The sequence below is a fragment of the Paramormyrops kingsleyae genome, chromosome 6 (genome assembly GCF_048594095.1).
Source record: "Paramormyrops kingsleyae isolate MSU_618 chromosome 6, PKINGS_0.4, whole genome shotgun sequence".
Lineage (NCBI taxonomy): Eukaryota > Metazoa > Chordata > Actinopteri > Osteoglossiformes > Mormyridae > Paramormyrops > Paramormyrops kingsleyae.
Window position 1 is genome coordinate 17,122,860 of NC_132802.1, and position 23,292 is coordinate 17,146,151.

The following is a 23,292-nucleotide window of genomic DNA, read 5'->3' on the forward strand; positions in this document are numbered from 1 at the left end:
ATTGCAATTGATCGATAGCTCATTCCACTCCAACCCCCGAGGCCTTCCTGAGCTAACTGATGCACATCTGGCGGCGTTTATGAGGCACCCAAAGAGGACCTGGGAGTGGATGACCCTGCTCGGTGACAGGCAGGCCACTGGCCATCCCAGCTATTTCTGGCTGCTCTCTGCGAACTCCCCAATAAAGTTGTATAAATTGTTCACGTGTGAACGTGGCCTCCAACTTTACAATCTGTGGCTTCATCGTGTTGCTCATTTTGTTTTTCTTTTCTTAAACCGGTAATATTTTTATGAATCATGAGTTATGGGTTTTCCCCTTTGCTTTGTTGCTATTGATATGGAGCCTTTCATTCAAATCTGAGGCCACGTGTTCAGGAAGTCATGGGGAGTGACTGCTGTCAACTGCATAGGGGATCAGCGAAAGGCAAATGTCTCGTTTCATGTGTGGTGACGCTGAGCTTGGGGGGGTCAAAAGGTCTTTTAAATCTATGAACTGAGATCCTTAAAAGTCTAGTGTTGTAGATTAAGCTTAGATGAAGTGATTTTAATTTTTGGTGGGTAAATCAAGGAATTATAACATAAACAACAGCACCTCTGGATGTCCCTCTCAAGGTGGTGGTAATTATCACCGGCCGCTGACCGTGCCTCCTCTTCCCCGTGCCTGCAGTCCCACCCGCTGTCCCTATGCAACACCAGCGAGGATGAACGCCAAGAGAGCATCTTCATCAGCATCGTCAAACTGGAGAACCCCGAGCACCAGGTGCCCCAGTGCCTCCCTCTGCTGGAGAAGGTGAGTCGCGGGGGAGTGCCCCACCAGCGCTCTGGGAGTCGAGGAGCATCTCTGCACCTCCTAGTCTCCAGGGTTTTTATTGTCTCTGTGTGAGTGTGGTTAGGGTAGCTCTGCTGCAGTGAGTAGTGGTGTCCGCAGATGCATCCGCAGAACATGCATGTGTGTAAAGGAATGAAAGTACTAGAATACGACTGAGGCGGGATTGCCAATTGTCACACATCTGGCATGACACATTAAAAGCTTTGGGGTAGTTTGCAAACATTACAGACTATTTACAAGGTAATAAAACTCTTACATACATGTAAATGTGTGTGCAGACTTATCTCAAGTGAAAATTTCACTCTAGCCAGCTGACCAAAGTTGGCAGCCCTGCTACACTAGTTACATAAAAATACAGAAGGGAAGAGCTGGGATACAGTGCTTAGTTCCTATAGATATCAGGACTGCAGGAGTATGAGTGTATAGATCGAAGTTCTAGGCAAAACAAATGCATGGCATACATACTGAACAAAGAGCACACCTTCAGAAAAGTCCAGGTGTGATACAAGAGCACTAATATAACGGAATGAAATGATTAATAATTAACATCCAGGAGCGCTGCCATGAGTGTGTGTCTGTGAGAGTGTGCGTGCGCTGCATTCGCACACCAGCGACGCAATGGCCGGCAGCAATGTGCGGTCATACATGCAACTCGATCTGCATGAATAGCCCTGTCCTTGCTCTGCTGGCCCGATTGTGTGCCCATCCTCGTCAGGGTGCCTGGCACCGTGCTGCAGCGCACAAAAAGCGCCCCGGCACAGTGTAAACGGACCCCTGCGCAGCCAGCAATGCAGCTAAGGGGCCAGGAACCCAAGGCCCCCCTCTTTCTCTCTCTCTCTTTACTTCTCTCTCTCCTTCTCTTCCTCCCCCTCCCTTTCTCTCTTTCTCCCCTCACTTTATCCCTCTCTCTCCTCTATTTATTTCTGTATCCTTCTTTCCCTCTCTCCTTCTGTCTCTCTCTTTCTCTCCCCCCTCACCCTCCATCTCTGTCTATCCCCCCCCCCCCCAAACCCAGTGGCTCTGACCCTTTCACAGTGCACAAATGCACTGCCTGAGCCAAGCTGCCCTTTACAGGAGATTTGGTGACATTGCAGGCACTCTTTCATGGTCCAGGAAGGGGGGGGAGTGGGGGGGCAGGATGCTGGCAGGCTTTGAATGCGACGGCGGAGGTGTTTGATACGGCCGGATCATGCCACTGGGGGTGGGGGGTGGGTGGGGGGCAGTGGCAGGGCTGGTATGCAGGGGAGGGCCTCCTGGCATGGGGGCGTGAGAAACGCCAGGCCAGCTGTCCCCGCTGGGGAGGGAGGACAGGACCAGCCAGTGCCTCATGTCAGCCATATTGGACTGTCAGGAACAAAAGGTCAAGGATTGGTGCGGTTCAGGATTGGCCTTTTTAACACAATAATTAAACAATGAGAAAATGTTTTGCATAATGAGTAAAATGTGTAATACAACCCAATTTCCAAAGGCAACATATCAGATATTGAAACTAAGAAATTTAAATTTTTATGACAAATATATGCTCAATTTGAATTTGATGCCAGAAACACATTTCAAAAAAGTTTGGACGGGGGCATATTTACCACTTTGTTGCATCACCTCTTCTTTTAACAGGACTCTGTAAACATTTGGGAGCCGAGGAGACCATTTGTTGTAATTTTGAAAGTGAAATGTTGTCCCACTCTTGCCTGATATAGGATTTCAACTGTTCAGCAGTCCAGGGTCTCCTTTGTCGTATTTTTCGTTTCATGATGCGCCAAATGTTTTCAGCCGGTGACAGGTCTGGACTGCAGACAGGCCAGTCAAGCACCCAGACTCTTCTACTAGGGAGCCATGCTGTTGTACTATGTGCACAATGTGATTAGACATTTTCTTGTTGAAATATCCAAGGCCTTCTCTGTAAATTTATTTATTTATTTATTTTCTTTTTAAATTTTATTCAGTGATTAGTTGTCATTGTTGACAGACGTGCAAGCTACCTAATTAATTGTGAGATATTCATCCAGGTGTTTTGTTTTAGCATCACACAACTTTTCCAGTCTTTTGTTGCCCCTCTCCCAACTTTTGTTTAAATGTGTTGCTGGCATCAAATTCAAATATATATTTGTGATAAAACAAAAACATTTCTCAGTCTCAGCCTTTGATAGGTTGTCTTTGTTCAAATGTTTAATTTTCAATTAAATATGGTTTTATATGATTTGCAAAGTATTGCATTCTGTCTTTATTTACATTTTGCACAGCATCCCAACTCATTTGGAAATGGGTTGTATTTAACACTTGCAATGGCCTGTATACAGATGTGGGCAGGGAAAATTATCATCATATATCAAGGGATGGGATGTGTCAGTCACAGGCCCAGTTCAGCTCACCTTTCATGGGTGACATTATTGGCTCTCATTGGGCTGAAGTACATGTTACATTACAGTTTCCAAAAGCTTCACTGCATTGCTTTAGCTTCACTGCATTGCTATTTGTGAGTAATAAATGGATGGTTTATTAAATGAGTTATTTCGCAGGTGATTCTGATTTTCTGAATCAATCAATTTCGTCTGAGCCTGGTTTTACTGTACAGTAGGAACTGGAAGAAAATGTTGGTGTGTTATGGGAAAGATTATAGTGTTGGGTTCAGCGAGCCTCGGAAGACTGTGATTATAGCCTTAATGGTCACACATTATCTGTGAACGGGGGGGCGATGTACCCCAGACAGAATCTCCTACAGTCAGGCTCTGCAGCTGGAACGGACATGTGCCTCACCTTGCAGAAACAGCAGCTGCCGTCTCCAAAGGTGCTCCCACAATATGTCTGTCCTTCTGTCCTGTCCTTGCTGGCTGGGATGCCTGTTCCGCACCGCACAGCATCGTGTGAAGGCTGGTCTACACCTCTGCATAGAATTTACCTAAGCCGTAGTCCGAGGTGCACCTCCATGGAGATGTAACTACACGTTACGGGGATGCAGTCCTTGCCGAGGCTGCAGCGTACCCTCTGCGTAGGCTCAACGCAGAAGTATAAATCAGCCTTGAGGCTACGCACTTTCAGTTTTACTGCTCTGTCACATTTGCCGTCATGTTGCCATGGTTACAGGTGCCGTAACATAACTGCCTTAACATTTATTAAACCCAATGCTAGTGTCACACACATTGTTTTATGCTCTCTACCGGTTTATTAGTGTCGGTTTTCTTCAGTGTATGTTTTAGTCATTCAGCCAAAACACATGGGTTTTAACTGTTGATCTGTATGTACAGCTCAGCACAGGATTCACGGTGTAATCCTGCTACCTGGTATCAGACTTTTCCAGCTTTTACTAACACTCTCCACAAAGCATGGTAGTTTGTCTTTAAATCACCTCACAATTGAACAGTCACACAATACGGATGAATCCAGTTTTACCAGCTTCCATTGGTTGGGCTAATTATTAGGCTCGATCGCCGTGAATGTGTGTATTTTGCCAAACCGGCTCCACTGGGTGGATATAGATGTGAGAGCCTGGGGATGTAAACTCGCTTTCACCGCCCCCCAGTATGCTGTGCCGCTCGTCACTCATTGGTTATGTCAGCTTCCTCTGGCCTGACTGGTTTTTGTTCTTTTATTCTCATATATTTTTTGGCTGTTATCGAAATAATGTCATACGAGGAAAGGTTAGTTGAGCTAAATCTGTTCAGCCCCAAGCAAAAGAGACTGAGGGGGGACATGATCCAGGTCTATAAGATTCTAACAGGTTTAGATGCTGTTCAACCGAATAGTTACTTCAGCATTAGTTCAAATACAAGAACTCGTCAGCCATTGGTGGAAATTAGCGGGAGAACATTTCAAACTGGATTTAAGGAAGCACTTCTTTACACAGCGTGTAGTCAGAGTATGGAATAGTCTTCCTGATAACGTAGTGCAAGCTGAATCCTTGGGTTCCTTTAAATCAGAGCTAGATAAGATTTTAACACCTCTGAGCTATTAGTTAAGTTCTCCCCAAGCGAGCTCGATGGGCAGAATGGCCTCCTCTCGTTTGTATAGTTCTTATGTTCTTATGAAACAGACCAGCATCTGTTGTACGCTCTCCCATAATCGAAAGTAAGCCTTTTGGGCGAGTCCCCTGTAATGTGGACCATGGCCGTTCCCAGTGAGCCCCAGCTTGTAATCCTGCCCCCGGCTGTCTCTCCAGGGGCACCCCCCAGCATTCTGCGGCTACGATTCATGTACGCAGCGGAAGCAGGGAAACCATGTTTTGACCACAGAACCGGACGAAGGACTTTAGGATGGGCTGATTAACCTCAAGATTTTAGTTTTTTACGGGAATGTCACTTACGATTTTTAACCCCCATCAATCTTAAATGCTTATTATCTGGAGCATTGAGGCTGGCGAGAGACGCGACTCTGCTACATGCTCATATAAATATATATAAATATCCGTCCGTTTTTTTATAACCTCCTATATGGTGCAGGGTTGTGGGGAAGCTGGAGCCTCTCCCAGGAACCACGGGGGACGAGGCGGGAGAAACAGCCTGGGCAGGATGCCAGTCCATCACAGGACCCGCGAGATGCCGGTGATGGTAATATCCCAATGTCAGGGGTGGCCGTAATTGGCCAACCCTCGAAAGCCGCGGTAACCCAGCCCCTGGCTGCCGTCGTCCCCAAGATACTCGTGCGCGGCCCTGCCTGCATTTGCATTTCAAAGCCTTTCTTGGCCTCTAAATAACAGTGCTGGCTTTTGCCTGGCCTGGCCTGGCCCTCTGGAGCCGCATGGTGCGATGTGTGCAGCACTGCATTAACATGCGCTCACACAAACCCCGGATAGCAGCCTCGCCCTCCTGCGCCCCCTACTGGCCACTGTTAGACCATACCCGGTGTCTCCCTGTCACCTGGGATGTTGGAGATCTATTTGTCCCCAGTCTGAATTTTCCCTAAGGGGGAGGATTTTAAAGCAAAGGGGGTCTCCCTTCACAAGCTCGTCTCTCTGCCCTGTTTATCTTTCTATGCTGGGACATGTCGGCCCTCGTTAAAATGATCCATCCCGGTTTCCCTTTTAGCAAGCTATAGCTGTGCTCCCAGTTCCTTGAGCTTTTCACGCTCCTGTTCATGCCCACGTGTCGTTTGACTCGGTCTGAGCCGAGCCTGGTAGGCACCCAAAACATCCGGTCACAGACTCATTCAGCACATACAGGGATCAGGGCAGTGCCATTTACAGGACCTGTACGTTTTGGATGAAAAGGATCTCGCTGCTGCCATTTGAGTCCGACTCCGACAGTCCGGATCAGCACGTATCTCAGGAGAAAAGGGAAGCGTTTGCGTAACCTCAGCATCGCAGTGTGCAGGTCTGCCTGCGCCCCCCCGGATAGGAAGTCCAAGCAGGGCCACAGGAAATGTTCGAAATCAAAGGAAATCTGCTGAATGGCGAATAAATTAACCCAACCCCCCATTAAGTGATGTTTTGGTTCCTCCACTCCGATCGGGAGCCGCACTCCCGTTTACGCTCTGCGGGGGGGGGGGGGGGGGGGGTTGCTGGAATGGAACCTCTGCTTTCGACTGTTTTCCTTCAGTAGCAAGTCGAATATCTATTATAACTCATGGGAGATATATCAAGTTTGGAACTCTGCAAGACATCTGTCTCTTTACTAAAGGGTCAATTTAAAAAGCAGGTATCTTCCCGAATGTCCAAACGCTGGATCGTCCCGCCTCGGCCCGAGCACAGCTGCCGTCACATTTGTTTAGGTGTAGTTGTAATTACGCGACAGGTGCTCGAACCTGCTCTATAGTGTCACGGTCGTGTCCAGCTGCTGTCAAAACTGGAGATGTCTGTGTTAACTGAGTGAAGTGTGACATTCCAAAGACGGCCTTGGTAAAGGGGCCGGCCATGTCTGACACCTGGGCGGCGCTGTTGTTCGGCACTGGAGTCTTCGTTAGGGAGCATTGCCTCACTGGGGACTCCCTCAACACGGTTAGCCCCTGACTGTGTTGGGGGGGGGGGCTCAGTTAGCCCCTGACTGTGTTGGGGGGGGCTCAGCTAGCCCCTGACTGTGTTGGGGGGAGGGCTTGGCACACATTCCCCCAGATCTTTATCATTTCAAGTGCAGGAAGAGGGTCAGGGGTGCGTGACGCCATCTCGCTTCCACAGCGTTCCCACCATCACCCCCACCTATCTTTAGGCCAGTGGGGGGGGGGGGGCTGAGAGCCCCCTCCTTCTCGGCTCACTCTTTGGTCCTTGCGTGGCTTCAGTCTGTCAGAGCCTTTCAACCTGTTTGAGTTTTTAATCCATTGTGAAGGGTTGACTGGGGAGACCTTGCTGATTATGCAGGGATTTTTAGGAAAGGGGGGTGGAGCTGGATCACCTGTAGGGTGTCCTCATCTGTTGGGGGCGCACATCCTCCTGACAGGATGGATGTCTGTATCTGCCATCTTACTGTTTGGAATTTCAGAATATAGACACACATAAACACACCAGTATGTAAAATTATATTGTACACTGTTAAAACCTTGTTCCTGCTGTCTAGAGACCATATAACTACAGTGTTTAATGTTGTCTCCAAGCGGAGGGCTAGCATTAGCCTTGTGAGCGTTAGCCTGAGCTTCAGACGTGAGTCCAGCCGGCTTATCCCCTCATGTGTATGAAGACATGAAACGCTTCTCCAGTGATGCCGGGGAACCTACATGGGAGCATTGAAATCTGCCGCAAACAAAATGGACCAGCCAAGACCACACCTCTAGAGTGTCAGAACCCTACTAAATGGAGCACCCCAGAACGGTGCCTTTTGTCACCCCCAGGGAAGGCAGCCCTCGCAGGATCACACGGATCTTCCTGAGCTCCACATCCAAAGAAGCAGCAGAGCCACTGTCCGTCCCTCTGCCACACTGCTGTGCCGATTCCCAGGCAACGCAAAGTGCTGCAGTGTGTCACCTGCAATCCAAGTCACATCAAGTGACCGGTGCTTTTGTACCTGTCGCTTGTCGTTCCTCACCTTCTCCCTTCTGCAGATGCTTCCTCGTGCCGTGGAGAAGCAGCATGCAGAGAGCTGCTCTCCAGAAGTGGGTTGTGAGTCAGAAAAAAAAATCTCAAGAGAGTAAATCGCAGGGCTCATACCGCATTATTTTTTTAAGTTAGTAAAAAACGGGATTAATAAACAAAAGCTTGTTGATTGTGGAAGGCGCCGCCTGGCGCGGTAAACAGTCTCGCTGGAGAGCAGTGAATTCCACAGGCAGCATGTCCTCAGGCGGCCGCGTGTGTCGGCAGAGCAGAGCTGCCTGCCGCCGTGACCTTTCCTTCACGGATGAGTGTCAAGGGGTCGGGGGCAAACGAGAAGGTGGACTCAGCCGTGAGCAATGCAGCATCGGAGCCGCCAGGAAGGGGCACGGCTTACCTGAGGGATTCTGGATGACCTTTCCAACAAAGGTCAGCTAGGGGTCAGGTGCTACGTGACCTCTTTGCATGTTTTCCCCCGCTTTGATCTGTGAAGCGGTCCGGGCTCTGTGGGGTCGTTCCGCTCCCAAAATCACACCTTTCTTGACCCCTTCCTGAGGCATAGCCTGCTAGTGTTTAAAAATGCCACCTAGATCTCGACGATCACTTCAGGGGGAAAACAAGCCTCAGTTTGTATTAACTAATGTTTCTAAAACCATCCTTAAGTGCTCTTGGACTGCTCTCATTTCAAGGCCATAAATGTCTTATTTAAATAGCCTCTGGTCCTACCTTTTCTGCATATGGGTTAGTGAAACTGCATGCTTTTTAAATGGTTCACTTTCTGATGAATGCCACAGACATAATTCCATGGCTGTGTTGTTGAGACAGAACTGAGACATGACAGCTATTTACAAAATAACGGGGAAGGCAATCAGGAGGCGAGACAAACAGCGGAATGCTCCCCTTCGCGTTGGCTGCGTTATCCACCGTGCCTAATTCGCAGAAGGTCAGCTGTTGACAACAAGGCCCTTGGAGAGCCCAGAGTCTGAAGCCTTTCCGTCCGCAGAACACAAGCTTCCTCCCTCTGCATGTTTGCTATTTCCATGTTGACGCTGACTCCTCTTTATCAGATGCACTGGGCAGCTCCCCCTCTGCCTCCGTCTGACAGATGCAGACACACAGAGTCGCGTTGTGTCTGTACGGATCGTCAGTGTAAACTGTTTGTGGCCTTGAGAGAATGTGGTTTTCCTTTACCCGTTTGGGAGTCAGCCCTCAATTCCCGGCATGCACTGGGAGTGCCTCGAACAAAGGCTCTGCTCAGCTCCTTCTTGGAGTGCTGCTCGAGCACATTGTGCTGGGGCCGATAAGGCTGGGGGGGGGGGGTAACTATGTTTTATGTGGCCAACAGGGCAAATCTGATTAGGCTGGGTGGGGCCTATCGGGCTGGGTGGGGCTGACTGTTGGGTGGGGTTGGCGGGGCTGACTGGGCTTGGTGGGGTTGACTGTTCAGTGGGGCTGATTGCTGGGTGGGGCTAATTTTTGGATGGGGCTGATTAGGCTAAGTAGGGCTGACTGTGTTGGGCATGGCTGATTGTGGGTGGAGCTGAATGGGCTGGGTGGGGTTGAATGTTAGGCGAGACTGACTTTTTGGGTGGGGCTGGCAGGGCTGACTAGGCTTGGTGGAGTTGATTGTTTTGGGTGGGGCTGATTAAGCTGAGCTGACTTGGGTGGAGCTGATTGGGCTAGGTGGGGTTGACTGTGTTGGGCTGGGCTGGGCTGACTGGGCTGGGCAGGGTGGGGCTCACTGGGCTGGGCTGGGCTGACTGGGCTGGGTGGGGCACACTGGGCTGGGCTGGGCTGACTGGGCTGGGCTGGGTGGGGCTGACTGGGCTGGGCTGGGCTGACTGGGCTGGGCAGGGTGGGGCTCACTGGGCTGGGCTGGGCTGACTGGGCTAGGTGGGGCACACTGGGCTGGGCTGGGTTGACTGGGCTGGGCAAGGTGGGGCTCACTGGGCTGGGTGGGGCTCACTGGGCTGGGCTGGGATGACTGGGCTGGGCTGGGTGGGGCTCTCTGGGCAGTGGTATCTTAAATCTTTCACCTAAACTTATGCTGTGCTGTTGGTTCCCACACAAGAAGCTGTTTTGTTTATATTTGTTTAGGTTTTTGTTACAATGCATGCATGTTGGTTGAACTAAAATCAGTGTGTCCCTGTTGCAATCAAAAATGGAGATAAAATCAACTTAAGGTGGTCAGATCTTGAATTCAAATAAATATTTCCTGGTTTCATTATCTCTGTGCTCCGCAAATCTCCGACACTGCAATGTTTCCTTTGTCCTAGAAAAAAAGCCCATTTGATCACATCTACAAACTTTATATTTACTTATGTTTTTAATTAGCAGACACTTTTGGGAAAAGCAATGTGCAAGTGGGACACATAGAACATTGCGGACATATCTGCTGTTGAGGGTTCGACTAGGCGTAAGTGTAGCTGGGCTCATCTTCCGATGAACGCTCAGGTACAGGAGTAAGCAACACAGGCACCAGAGCTACGTAATGTCTTCCAGCAAAGCAAGAACCAAATAATTGCATTCAGTGACAGGAAGTGCAACATTAAGAATATTTTTTATAAGAACTTTATACTGGAATGAGAAGGAATTTGAAGCTTTTGTGTGGAGTCTTGCTTTTCTGCTTGTTCAGACTAACAGGACTTCACACAGTGTGTTGAATTTGCACAGGCCTTGTCTAGAAATGTAAACATGACAGTTTCTTTAAATTCACCTTACTGCTAGTCTTCCCTCCTGCATTTTCTTTCTTTGTTGCAGTTCTCTGCGCAGCAAAAATGCTGAAAGTTAAAGAAAACCCTGCAATTAATCAGCCTTTTTTAACCTTCAGTCACTTTAAAGGTCTAAGAAAATAAGAAATGCAGGAATGCGTCCTGATTAGAGGCCGCATTCAGCATTTTCATCTGAGGATCGGGTCTTTGAACAAATCTTTACTGCCTGTCAAAGCTTTTTTTATTGATATTCACCCAAGGCTACTTTTTAATTACCACACATTAATAATGTGATCGGCTGCCAGCAGATTCCTCCTGCCTCTCCTGCCAGGAGAGAGATTTCCCTGCCTTCTAGATCTCCTGCTTGCTGTCAGCGCACATGTCGCCTCCCAGTCGATGCCGTGGTCTTTTGAACATAAGCTGCATTGAGAAGATTATGTACTGACCCTGGAGTAATGGGATGAAATCTCCTGTTTGGGGGGTGGGACCGGGGTCAAGGGGCTAATGAATGAAATTTTCATGTTTGAAGTTCAGAGGATACAAGGTGCTTGGTCATGGTAATATTTTCTAAAGGGATCCACCATAAAAGAGGGGAGATGAAATCTGGTACCTTCTCGGAACAGTCAGTCTCTTTCCCTTCGGTAGCAAATTTGGGTTTGTTGACAACACGACCACAAAACTTTTATACACAAACAGTAAGATCTACCAAGGCTTGCTCTCCCCCCCCCCCCACCCCCACCCTCTCTAGATGGAGTCGTGGTTGAAAATAGCAGCTGTTGGAATACTGCCCCCCCCCCCGTTCCCTGCATTCAGCATCACAGTGGCGGGGGGTGTATTTCTGGAAGGCGCGGTGCCCGTCTGAAGGCTCTTGTGTTCAGGTCGCCGCATCCGTCACTTGTCATTTCAAAGGGGCCGCGGGTCACGGCCTCAGGGGCCTGTCGTCAGTGTTTTGCGAGAGGCAAGGCGAGAAAATGCCAGTCTAATAATAGACGTGCTGGGGGTGGCATACAGACGGACTCATGGCCGGTGGGGGGGGAGGAATGCAGCCACTGGGCCCATGGGTGAAATCAGCGAGATGGACTGCAGTCAAGGTGCTGCATTGGAGGGTTCCAGATGGACCTGTCCCTAACGGCGACACCCCTAATGATTTTTACTCAGCCCCCCCCCCACCTTTAAAAGGTGCAGGTGTGGCAGATCCTGCTAACCTGAACCCCCCCCCACCTCAGGCCTCCTGTTTGCATCCAGACTGGAGAGGTCCCCCCCCCCGGCTCGTTGAGCCCGTAAAAAGCCTCACCTTCATGTGAAGCGTCAATGTGGACACTGTCTGTGCACTCCGGGGGGGCCCACCCCCACCGGACGCTCCAGATTGGGGGCCCTCCATTCAATTTTCCATGTTTCTTTGTCTTTCAGACAGATTTTTAGGCATGATTACAGTGACAGTGTGTCTGTAAAAGACCTAGTATTGTTTTGTGAATTTGCAGCATTCAAACTTCGCCGATCCCGGAGCAGAGACAGAAAGCCCCCTCACCCCAGGTTATTCGTGAAACCTGTCCGTGGAGATGAAGGAAACAGTGAGATGAAAGTGATACCTGGGGGCTCAGACCTTGGGGTCTCAGGCACTCGTGTTTATTTTTTAATTGCTTTTCAGATGCCATTCTGCACCAAGCCCAGTCTTGCCTCGTTGGGGCTGGTCGTCAGCTCTATAAACCATGGGGGGGGTGGAGGGGCTTTTTCTGCTCCCGGAGACGAGGTGTCCGAGGGCCCGTGATTCACCCTCCTTGAGTGGCAGCTCTTGGGGGGCTTCAGTAGGTCTTGGCCCCTGGCCAAGCGCCGAATCACCCATTGAGACTTGGAATTGCTGCTTCTCGTGCTTTAACTTTACAGATGTTTCTTGTGTAAATGGCTTTGGATTTGGTGGGGAAAAAACTGCATGTGACGGGCCGGCCTTTGTGTCTGCTCGTGAGCAGAGGTCAGTGTGAACGCAGTTGATGTGATGTGATTCTCCAGGTAAATCCGTATTATCCAGCGTTAACAAAATGAAGTGCCCGATTGTATCACGTTTTGGTTAGGAGCTGAATGTTTGGGAGCTGCTTCCGCAACGTTCCGTGTCTGCTCTTTGTTGGGTTACATTAGAGGGTACCCAGTGGACTCCGGCCTCGGAACTTCCCCATGATTGCAAACACGTCTGGAGGGGGCTGTCGACTTCAGAAAGGCCCCCGTTTCACAGCAGGCCTGGGATGGCCAGGGGGGGGTCAGGGGCCGTCATGCCACCGCATGTCGAGAGGAAGGGCGATGCGGGGGCCCCCTTCCACTCTCGCTTCATTTTAATTCTCATTGTATGACAGATTAGAAAAGATACTGGCCCAAAAATGCGCGCATTAGGACAGGGTTGTTAAATGTGGGCAGGCAGGGGCTTGCAGAAGCTCCTTAAAGAGCAGGGCCCGCTTTGCTGGGTCTTAAATGAGATTAACTTAAATATTCCCATCGTTTCTGCTTCAAGCTCGGGCAGCTGCCACCCCGAAATGCCAAGCGAGGAGCCGTGTTTCCCCGCTCTGCGGCGGCCGGTGTCTCCGCCAGATTCAAAGGAGGAAGCCAGCCGCCCTCGCATGGCTCACAGGTGTCTCAGCGCACAGGAGCGGGGGGCCGCCCTCCGAAAATTTTACAGCTCTTCTTTCAACCTTGCTTTCGGGGAGGGGACAAAGGAGGGGAAGGAAAAAAGACGCCTCCTTGATGAAATGTATGCGATAAATCCTCTGCTTTGAAGGTATGCACTCGCTCTGGAGGAAGAAGGGTGCGGAAGCGAGCCCGGCACCCCCGAAAGCACATTTCTCATGGCTTTGGATGGTGGGAGGTTTTCAATAACAGGGCTTGATTAAATAACAAGGCGCCATATCAAAACAAGAAGCGCTCCTTGGCAGCTTGAAAGCAGAGGAAGCAGGACTCTAATTGGCCCTCCATTTGCAGCGTGCAGTAGGGGAAGATGGCACGTCGCGTCCAGCACGGGCACCTCTGCCGTGGTTTTTCCGACACTTCCCAAAAAGGAACAAAAACAGTTCTATTGTGGACATTTGGCAAAGTCACAGAGGGTATCGCGTACCTCTGGAATGTCACGCCTGCTCGTTGCTGTGCTAATTGGGGGAAGAATGCTTCATATGGTTTAAATGATGTCTGCTTGACATTTCAGGCCCAGAGGAAACTGTCCTCAGGGTCTGTTCAGAAGGTCACGACTTTGTGCCACGTTACATGGAATAGTAGTTCCCCTGTGGGCTTCAGTGGGCTTCATAAGGGCCTTTTCGCAAGCTTCTGACACAGGATGCAAGTCGAGGATCAAACGGCAGCCGGTGTTTACCTTTAGGCCCCGAAATCCAGCCTTTTAACAGGCAACGAATGTACGGGTAGGCGACTTGGCTGTCTTGGTGTCTGCCTGTATATAAAACACACCTAGTACTCTGTGCTTTATTTCCTTCCTCCCCTAAGGACATACTCTGAGGGGAATGTCGTAGAGGAGAGCCTGTATCGAGCAAACAGACTCAAAGTAAACAGGCCGGGCACCAGCAGGGCTGAACCCTGGGCAAACGCAGCAGCCGGAATGGCACTTGGAAGGTAAATTACCGTTTGTACCCTAAAAAAATGACACATGAAGCTGTACACTCAATGCTCTGGCCTGGGATCATTGCCCCACTGCACAACACAGCAGCTCTTTGATGCTGGTATCATGGACACGAGATACCAGGCCAGAAGAGGGCGACTTTCCCCTCTCACCCACCATTTTGCATGTCAAATATATGAAATATGTGGGAGGTGAATAAGCCATGGTGGGGGGTAAGCGCTCATGTCCTCCTTTTGGTGCCGGCTGCATTACCAGCTCCTTGTGGAGGTGCTTCCGAAGGAGGGAGGGTGGGAGGGCGGAGCCGCCCAGGCCTGCACACTGGGGGCTCAGCCTCTCGACCTGCGCTGACACGCTCACCCCCCCGCCCGCCCCAAAGCCGTGCATCAAAGGGCCGCGTGAGCGACGGTGGCCACGCCCTCCGGCCTGCACCGCCGACAGCCTGTTCTCCCGCTTTACCGCTCTGACCTGACTTACACTTAAGGCCCAGCCCCGCTTGCGGCTTCCAAATCAGCTCTGTCTCACGAACGCACGCACACACCCAGCCACCGTGGGGCGTGGCTGACCTGCGCATCCACCGCTGTGCGCCACTCTCGGCGTGCTCAACAAATAAATCGGCTGTTAGGTCTCATCAAATTGAGAAAAAGGGGAGGTTGTCCTGGAATAACTGGGACAATCGGAGATTAATGTGCTTTTGGGGTCAAAAACAAACCCTTAATGTGTCGGACAGAAGTTTCGCCCTTCAGAGAAATTTCCATAAAGTGTGTGGTTGACCTTTTTGGTTAATATTGTACAAGGTGGCCACACAGCATCTATGTATCTCACACGTTTGGCCAAAAGGGTTAACAAAAGCTTACTGGCAGGTTACTTAGTAGCCGGCCGTCTGCGGCGGCGAGAACAGCGGCATGCGCTCGAGATGCTCCCTGGGGGGGCCATGAGCGCCAAACCTGGCGCGGAGGCCTCGGCCATAAATGCCTCTGCCACACCAGATCACGTCGTGTCTGAAGTCTGGCACCTGCCCAAGCCGTTGTGGTAAAGAGAGGCTGCGTCAGAGGCCCCGCCTAGCGCCACGCCTTCCGGCAGCCGGCGCCGGCCTCACACACCCCCCTCTTAGACCTTATACTCATCTAGACTCCCAGTATGCTGTTTGAGAGGGCGTCTGGTTTAATATGAGCTGAATGCCAGAAGAGGAGGGGCCATTTGTCCGCTGCTGCCGTGATCGACTTTAGCAGCTACATTTTACTAGTGTTGCTAATGGATGATGGCATTGTATGGTGGCAAATTTGATGTCTGAGCAATGGTAAAATCTGATCCAGAATCTGAAGGAGCGTGCCTTGACTGCCTCGCAGGGTCCCATCTGCCTGCCGCCTTGTGGCCTGGTGTCTTGCTGCAGGCCTGGAGCTGGTAAAGTCGGACATCTCGACTCAGACGTGTGCTCAGACATATACAGCAGGCAATCATTAACCTTAACCCACCTCAGCGTCCCTTTTTAGGAACAAATGTGCCCCCCCCCCCACCCCCCCGAGCTGCCAGTGTCCTCCCCGTCTCACTGATAGAGGGTTCGTTTGGCCTCTGAGGCTGACGCATGGAGCCCCAAGAGAGCGGAGCGACCTTCTGGAAGAATGTAGCTGCGACATACTTAGTGAGAATGGGTTCCGGCGTGGCAAGCCGTGCTGGTTGGCCCAATGGTGCAGTAGCTGGGTCAGGCAGGACTGGCTTGAGTCCTGGCCCTCTGTCAGAGACAGTAACTGCAGGGGGTGTGGCCTGGGGTGGGGTCTCTCATTCATTTAACTGCCATGGCCGTGCGGAGACCAGGAGACTGGAAACTGGGGTGTCCGTCTTTACAAAAGCCTCCTAGCTCTTTAACCCCTTCACTGCCAAGTGCAGTGCAGATGCTGCTGCTGAACCTTTCTGAGTATCGCTTCTCTTAAGTGATGCCATTACCCTGAGCAAGGAGCTGCTCTGTACTGCAGCACTGCACGGCTCGGGTCTGCCATTACCCTGAGCAAGGAGCTGCTCTGAACTGCAGCACTGCACGGCTCGGGTCTGCCATTACCCTGAGCAAGGAGCTGCTCTGTACTGCAGCACTGCACGGCTCGGGTCTGCCATTACGCTGAGCAAGGAGCTGCTCTGAACTGCAGCACTGCACGGCTCGGGTCTGCCATTACCCTGAGCAAGGAGCTGCTCTGAACTGCATCACTGCACGGCTCGGGTCTGCCATTACTCTGAGCAAGGAGCTGCTCTGAACTGCAGCACTGTACGGCTCGGGTCTGCCATTACGCTGAGCAAGGAGCTGCTCTGAACTGCATCACTGTACGGCTCGGGTCTGCCTTCCCCCGAGAGAGCGAGCGAGCGAGGGGCCGTTTGAGCTTGATAAGCTGACGTGAAAAGGTCACCAGCTGGGGAACGCGTCGCCCGGAATGGAATGCGAGTGTGTAAATCTGGGCTTTAAACTGTGCCTCTAAAGCTGAGTGAACGCACAGTGTGGCTGAGGAATGCAAATCGGGCTTTTTGTTTTCACTACTTCAGGCACTCCCTAGTTTTGCGGTATTGTTAAAGAAATCCTGTAAAATTATCATAAATTAATTTCAGCAGCTGTGGCTGTTTTATAGCTTGGGCCCATTCAGTGCTGGTGGCAAATCGCTCAGATTGGCTCACTGCACAAAGGCAGCCGCCCTCTTCCGGTGGGCTGGGAGCCGCCATGTGTCACCACTGTGTGCCACCACCGTGTGCCACCACCGTGTGCCACCACCGTGTGCCACCGACGCTCCTCCCCAAGGTGTTAGGGGCCGGTATTGGGGTGTCACCGAGGCCCCTCCCTGAATGTTGAGGGCTGCCATTGGGGCCCGCTGTGTGTCCTGGCCATGCAGTGGTCTGTTTGCATGGCCTTGGTAAAGGATGCCCCACATGTACCCTAACCCATGGAGGGGGGGGGGGGGCGCTTTGGAATGTGCCTCAGACAGACGTCACGAACCAGCAGGGGGCGGCACTGTGTGCCGTGTGAGGGGGCGGGGGCACTTTTAGAAGCCACCTAGCAGATCCAGGGCGGCACTGTGTGCCGTGTGAGGGGGCGGGGGCACTTTTAGAAGCCACCTAGCAGATCCAGGGCGGCACAGTGTGCCGTGTGAGGGGGCGGGGGCACTTTTAGAAGCCACCTAGCAGATCCAGGGCGGCACTGTGGGGCGTGTGTGTGCTGCGTCACTGGGTGGGGGCACCTTTAGAAGCCACCTAGCAGATCCGGGGTGGCACTGTGGGGCGTGTGACGGGGCAGGGGCACCTTTATAAGCCACCTAGCACATCTGAGGTGGCACCTGCTTCCAATCCTGGCCTGTGTCACTTTAATGTTTCCTATTTTAATCGGTGGTCTGTCACAATAATTCTGTAATGACTTCAGTGTGCTACGCTAAATGTTAAATGATAGGCTACGGCAGAACTTTCCGGCCTTCCGCGAACCTGCTGGCCCCGGCACTGGGACCCTGTCATTACAGAATTTAGTGCTCTCAGTGGAAACAGCCATGGTGGCTTTTCTCGATAGCTCATCCCCGTATTTACGTCTGCGGTGACGGATTTGGGAGTCCTGCTTTCTGTTGTTTGTCTTTGTTTTTCAGTGGGACCCCATTACAAAAGAAAGTGGCCCCTTTGCTACCCATGCTGGGTTATAGTTATATGCAGGGTGTTTACTAAATAGGGGGAGGGGCGGTTGGATTCCATCAAAAATGTAGCTTTTCTCAACAGTTTTGTCTCTGAATGTCCCCAGAAGAGCTCGAGGCTGTGACCTTAAACGTGTTCATGCTCGTGCTGTTGAATTACAGCGGCCCAAGGCAGGGGTGTGAGTTTATGTGGTCAGGTGCCATGGCAAGGGGGGGGGTCTTCATACAGGTGGGTGGTATGCAGCCTTGCAGAAATTCCAGGGCCTAGTGATCAGCATGCATCCCAGCCCTCCATTTACACCGGCCCCTTCACTTTCCGCGTTTGGAGAGCAGTAACACTGGAAGCAGTGGCTCCAGCTTTGGGGGGGGTGTGCTTGGGGGTGGGGGCATGTTTGGATGCAGTCCATCTTCTCAGGCATTTTCATTCACCTGACTTCCAAAACGCTTCACCGCTTCGCGTCGCCCACCCCCCTGTCGAACCTTCGACCTGCCCAAACCACGGTCCCGGTCCCGTGTATGAGGCCTGGAGTCTCTCAGGCCGTTTGGCCCCCCAGGCTCGTCTGTCCCAGCTCCCTCGAAGCGCCGTGGTGGAGGCTGCTGCGAACGGCCACTGTCTCTCTGAAGGGACACTGCTTACAGGTCCATCAGCTCTGCTGCCCAGACCCGCCCTGCTGCTTTATGCGTCTAGCATTCCTCTCCGTCTGTCTCGAAGATCGCCTTTCTTCTTCATCTCAAGTGTCTGATTTTTTTCCAGCTTTGCCAAGATGTTTTATACAGAAGGTCTTTGTACTCAAATTGCCTACTGGAAATAAAAAGATAACAGGTCGGCCTCCATCCTGGGTTTTGTTTCTGGATGTATGGATTTGCATAGTTTGGTGCTCTGGGCTATAGACTTCACAGTACTAAAAGAATTTATTTACCCGTCTGGGGGAAAAAAATCATGCATCTCACGAAATGAGCAGATCGATGTTTCGTGCCGTACAGTAAGTCCTCTCGCTCACCGGGCTCCAGATGAAAGAAATATCGTAAGAAATCCAGTTAGCTATGCCGTAAACAGCGTATTAAATCAATGACAGACTGAGAAATCTTAATGAGCGATACGGCCTTCCAGACAACGGAAAAATGTGAGCGAAACAATGGGATAAAGACATCAAAGTCAGCTTCCAAGATGATCCGTGAGCCCTGCAATAACATCGAGCCAAAGCCGTGCTACAAACGCGCGGCACGAAAGCGGACAGCCATTTGAAGATGCTTTTTAAACATACTGGCATCGGAGTGCTTGTAAATCGTGGAGAGTATGCGAGAAGACAGAAAAGCATTTTGCAAGGGGAGAAACGCCATACAATGAAGCGTGCCAGTTAGGAATAGCGGATCAAGAAAATAAAAGTGATTTATGCCACATCATAGTCTCTGAAGAAGTCATTACAGCATGACCTCTCCAAAACAAGACAGATCGTATCACCCTGCTGAAATGCTGACATGCTGCCTGGTGCTGGTTAATTACATATGCTTAAAAGGATCAGTTTTAAAAAGTATGTTTCCTTGTGTTTGGGCTGAATATTCAATCAAGTTGTCCGGGTTGGAGAGTTTCAGGTTCTGTCTTGGCCACGGAACAGTTAGTTTCAGCAAGAGGTCCCACTTGGAGCAGCGAGGTACTGAAAGCACGTCACCTCGTGGCCTGCACTGGCAGAGAAATAAAATCTCCAACTGTGTCCTGAAATGAAAGAATCGGATCAGAAGCCATGATTTACGTTACATTTCCCTGGCCTGTGTTTGCATATAAAGTGAGCGGCATCCCAAAGGGACACGTCAGCCGGTGTCTGTCGGAAAGGGTATCACGTCCCCGGATCGCATGTGTGGGAGTGAGCTGCGGGGCAGCAGCCTTGGGCACCGACCTGGCCATTGCTAGGGCAATGCGCCTTGCAGACCTGAAGCTCTAGCACAGCCGGATGAGCTGTCCGCCATCTTCCACAATCTCCAGGGTGATCTATTGATATGACCGAGCTATCACGGAAAATAGAGAAAGGTCAGCTCCTAATGAGCGCCCGCTTAGATTAGCGTGGTGCGTCCTGCAAATTTAGATAAGGAATTTGGTTTGATCGGGGCACGTCCCACTGGGTGGAGGCCCTGGGGCAGATCCAGGACAGGCTGCAGGGAGAACATCTCCCAGCTGGCTTGGGAACGCCTTGGAATCCCTGGGCTTGGTACGGCAGGCCTGGTCTGGCCGGCTCAGCCTGCTGCCACCAGGGGGACCCCACCAGGGAGAGTGGCGTGAAGAAGAGATGAGATTAACATCCAAGCTACTGTCTGCAGGGTGCGTTTGATCATTTACACATTGTTCCATGGGTTCCTGCTTCTGGTCTAACAAACACCCTATAGCCTATTCTACTTGTATTTTTATCCCACACACCCAGGGATGGATGGATGGATGGACAGACAGTCGCAAGTCTTATTAATGCCAGCTGTGAAGGAAAGCTATCCCAAGTGGTACAAATGACAGATCATTTTGATGATTATCATGGGAGTATATGTTAGGACACAGGATATTGCATAGTGGGTTGTACAGTAATAAATAGCACTGTACAGAGGGTTGTACAGTAATAGTATTGTACAGTATGTTGTACAGTAACAAATATAACAGCTTTTACAGTATTAGTATTGTACAACTGGTTGTACAATGATAAATAGCATTGCACAGCAGGCTGTACAGTAATAAATAGAATTGTACAGCTGCTTGTATAGTGATAGTGTTGTGCAGTGGAATATATTGTAATAAATAGTACTCTATGGTGGACTGTTCTGTGATAGGACTGCATGGCGGATTGTACAGTAATTATATTGTACGGTGGGTTGTACAGTGATACATATTGTACAACGGGTCATATAGTAATAATATTGCACAGGTTGTAATGTGATCCATAGCATTGTACAGTAGGTTGTACAGTGATAAATAGTATTGTGCAGTAGAATGTACAGTTATAAAAAGCCATACTATACACTCGTGTGGTGGATAGTACAGTAATAAAAAATATTTTACAGTGGGTGATAAATAGTATTGCACTGTGGGTATTGTACAGTGATGAATGAAATTGCACTGTGGGTATTGTACAGTGATGAATGAAATTGCACTGTGGGTATTGTACTGTGATAAATATTACTGCGCGGTGGGGCGTACAGTGATAAATAGTATTGCACAGTGGGTATTGTACAGTGAGTAAATGAATGTTATGTGACTGAACATTCGCTGAATATGTGACATCACAGAAAGCCCTGGTACTGAACACCCTGGTCTGAGCCCTTCCTTGCTCAGAAACACACACCTCTCCTGCTGGTGTGAAACCCGAGTTTGTTTTCTCCCCGAGTGCGGTCCAGCGCGTAACGTGACACCCTTTGAACTCTGTTCTTACATTCGAAATAGCTGTTCGTGGAAGTCGAGGGCAGGAGGGGCAGATGGGCAGGTGGGTAGGTTCGGGCACAAAGGACGGCTGAGCAGAGAAACCGCCACCAAACACCTCTTATCTTCAGCGTGTAACAAAACACACATACAGGTCCAAACCTGACATGCTCTCAGGTAAACCATGAACACAGCCTGCCCTCCTCACCTAGTGTTCTGATCTTCTAGCGTTAAAAAGTGATGGTTGGCAAGGAGGCATCCGTAAGTTGTGATGGGTGGATGGATGGGTGGACTTTAGGTGTTGTTCCTGCCCCCCCATTTTACTTGAAGCCGCTGTTTGGAGCGAGATGTGGCCATTGGCCCACACCCCTGCTGTGCTCCCAGAACACTCCAGAACACCATATAACCCTAATGGCGTATTGAAACACTAATGGCTCTATTGGCTTTTTAATAATTGGGCAAAATATTCGCATTGGTACCAAATTATTGTATTTTAATGAGGCTATACAACTTTGTCAGTATTATAGTACAGTAACTGTATTAGTTGGTGAAAACTGTTAAGACATATTGAAATGTCCTTTCTCATTATAATAATAATTAATCTCAGCGTGCGCACAAACTCCACCCTAGAAGCTGAACAGTATCTGGCTTCCATGAGGCCAGACTCATTATGTAAAATCTTGATTTTGAATTATAGTTATACCCTGAATGGTAACTATGCCCTAAATAGCCAGCTCAATCTCTCTCCGGAAGTTTCCTCGTGTCTTTGGCAGAGCGTGTCGAACATAACAGTGAGAGCAAGCCTGAATTCCCACTGGGCCGAGCAGCGACTGACTCAGGCGCCCCCCCCCCATGCCCCCCCCTCCCGGGTATGTGTACCACCGTGACGTGCTCTGGCTCACGTTGCGCTTAGCTGATGTTTACCCACTGGGTACATCTCCGTGTTTGTTTTGGTTTGAAATAAGAGATGACTTGCCCCCCCCCTACATACACCACTGTCACTTACTGGGGCTGAGGATAGCACCTGCATCTGCTCATGTATGCCATACTGTAGCCCTGTCGACTGTTGGCATCTCATATTTCGGGGTTTAGCATTCAGACATAGCAGAAGAGGTGTCGCCCTGCAGAACGTGCGCTTTTCCACTGGGGTGGCTGCCTGGCACATTCACTTATTCTCACTGTGGTGACTGGTTTCCATCAGAGGGCCGTCCCGGCCAACCAGAGTTGCGTAACATCTGCTTGCCTGGCTGGACTTGAGCCTGCTAGACTGTGCTGATGTCGCCCTCTAGTGAAATGGACTAGTCTCCTATTTTCACTGGATGTTTTTTTTTCTTTGCAGTTTGTGTTGAATACTGCTGTCTGAAAGCTAATGATGCAACATCAGTCCATCTTGAGGGCTTCTTCCTAGCGTAAATTTAGCTCCATCTCCCTTTTTCTCTATTCCATCTTCTGTTTCCTGGATGTATGAGCAGTGGTCACTGGTCATATGTGATGGCTTTTTGCCAACATGGGCTGCCAGCACTACGATTCATATCCCTCCCACTGTCATCCTCTCAGGCTCGCCTGGCGCTGAAACGTGGAGCTCAGGCGGTCATCTTTGACGTCACAGACGATGCAGGTGCTGCAGTTGAGGTGAGCCCAGTTCCTCGCCGTACCCCACGCTTTGTCCCCCACGAAGCTGAGTTTTTCCTATCTCCTCCACGCAGCTTCACGAATCTTTGGTCAGCTCGGACTTCCTGCTCAACCCCGTGGTGTTGGTCCAGGCCAAGGATGCCGAGGTACTTATGGGCCTGGTCAACAGGAACGAAGAAGCCATGGTTCGCATCGAAGTCATGATCGAGCCGCCCAAATGGGTGGGTGCCACCGCCCTCCGTGACCCCTTTCCTAAAACTCTTTATTTTTACAATTATTTATAGGTTGATTAGTTATTCAATTACATTGAACCTGCGCATACATCCTGTATATCCTTATGAACCCTGTAAGCTATCCGGAGAGTGGCCTTCAAGTAGTCAAAGATCTTATTCCTCCAAACTGCCAGAGAGTTTGGCTTGCTGTTGACTTTATGAAGTGTGAGCATGGGCCGATAAGTGCTGTGTAAACATTTATGGTCCTTCTATAAATGGTCGGGCCATTGTCTCTGCCACTATTGTTTCCT

At 50.4% G+C, this 23,292-nt stretch overlaps 1 protein-coding gene across 1 annotated transcript in view; it reads left to right on the top strand.

The window, feature by feature from the left end:
• The window catches only part of rnf43 (ring finger protein 43), a 72,089-nt gene that overhangs the window by 43,217 nt on the left and 5,580 nt on the right, over nucleotides 1–23,292 (top strand). Inside the window, exons 2-4 of the mRNA XM_023833129.2 lie at nucleotides 668–790; nucleotides 22,695–22,769; nucleotides 22,844–22,990. Coding sequence (XP_023688897.1) covers nucleotides 668–790; nucleotides 22,695–22,769; nucleotides 22,844–22,990 — 345 coding nt within the window. The remainder of the gene's footprint in view (nucleotides 1–667; nucleotides 791–22,694; nucleotides 22,770–22,843; nucleotides 22,991–23,292) is intronic.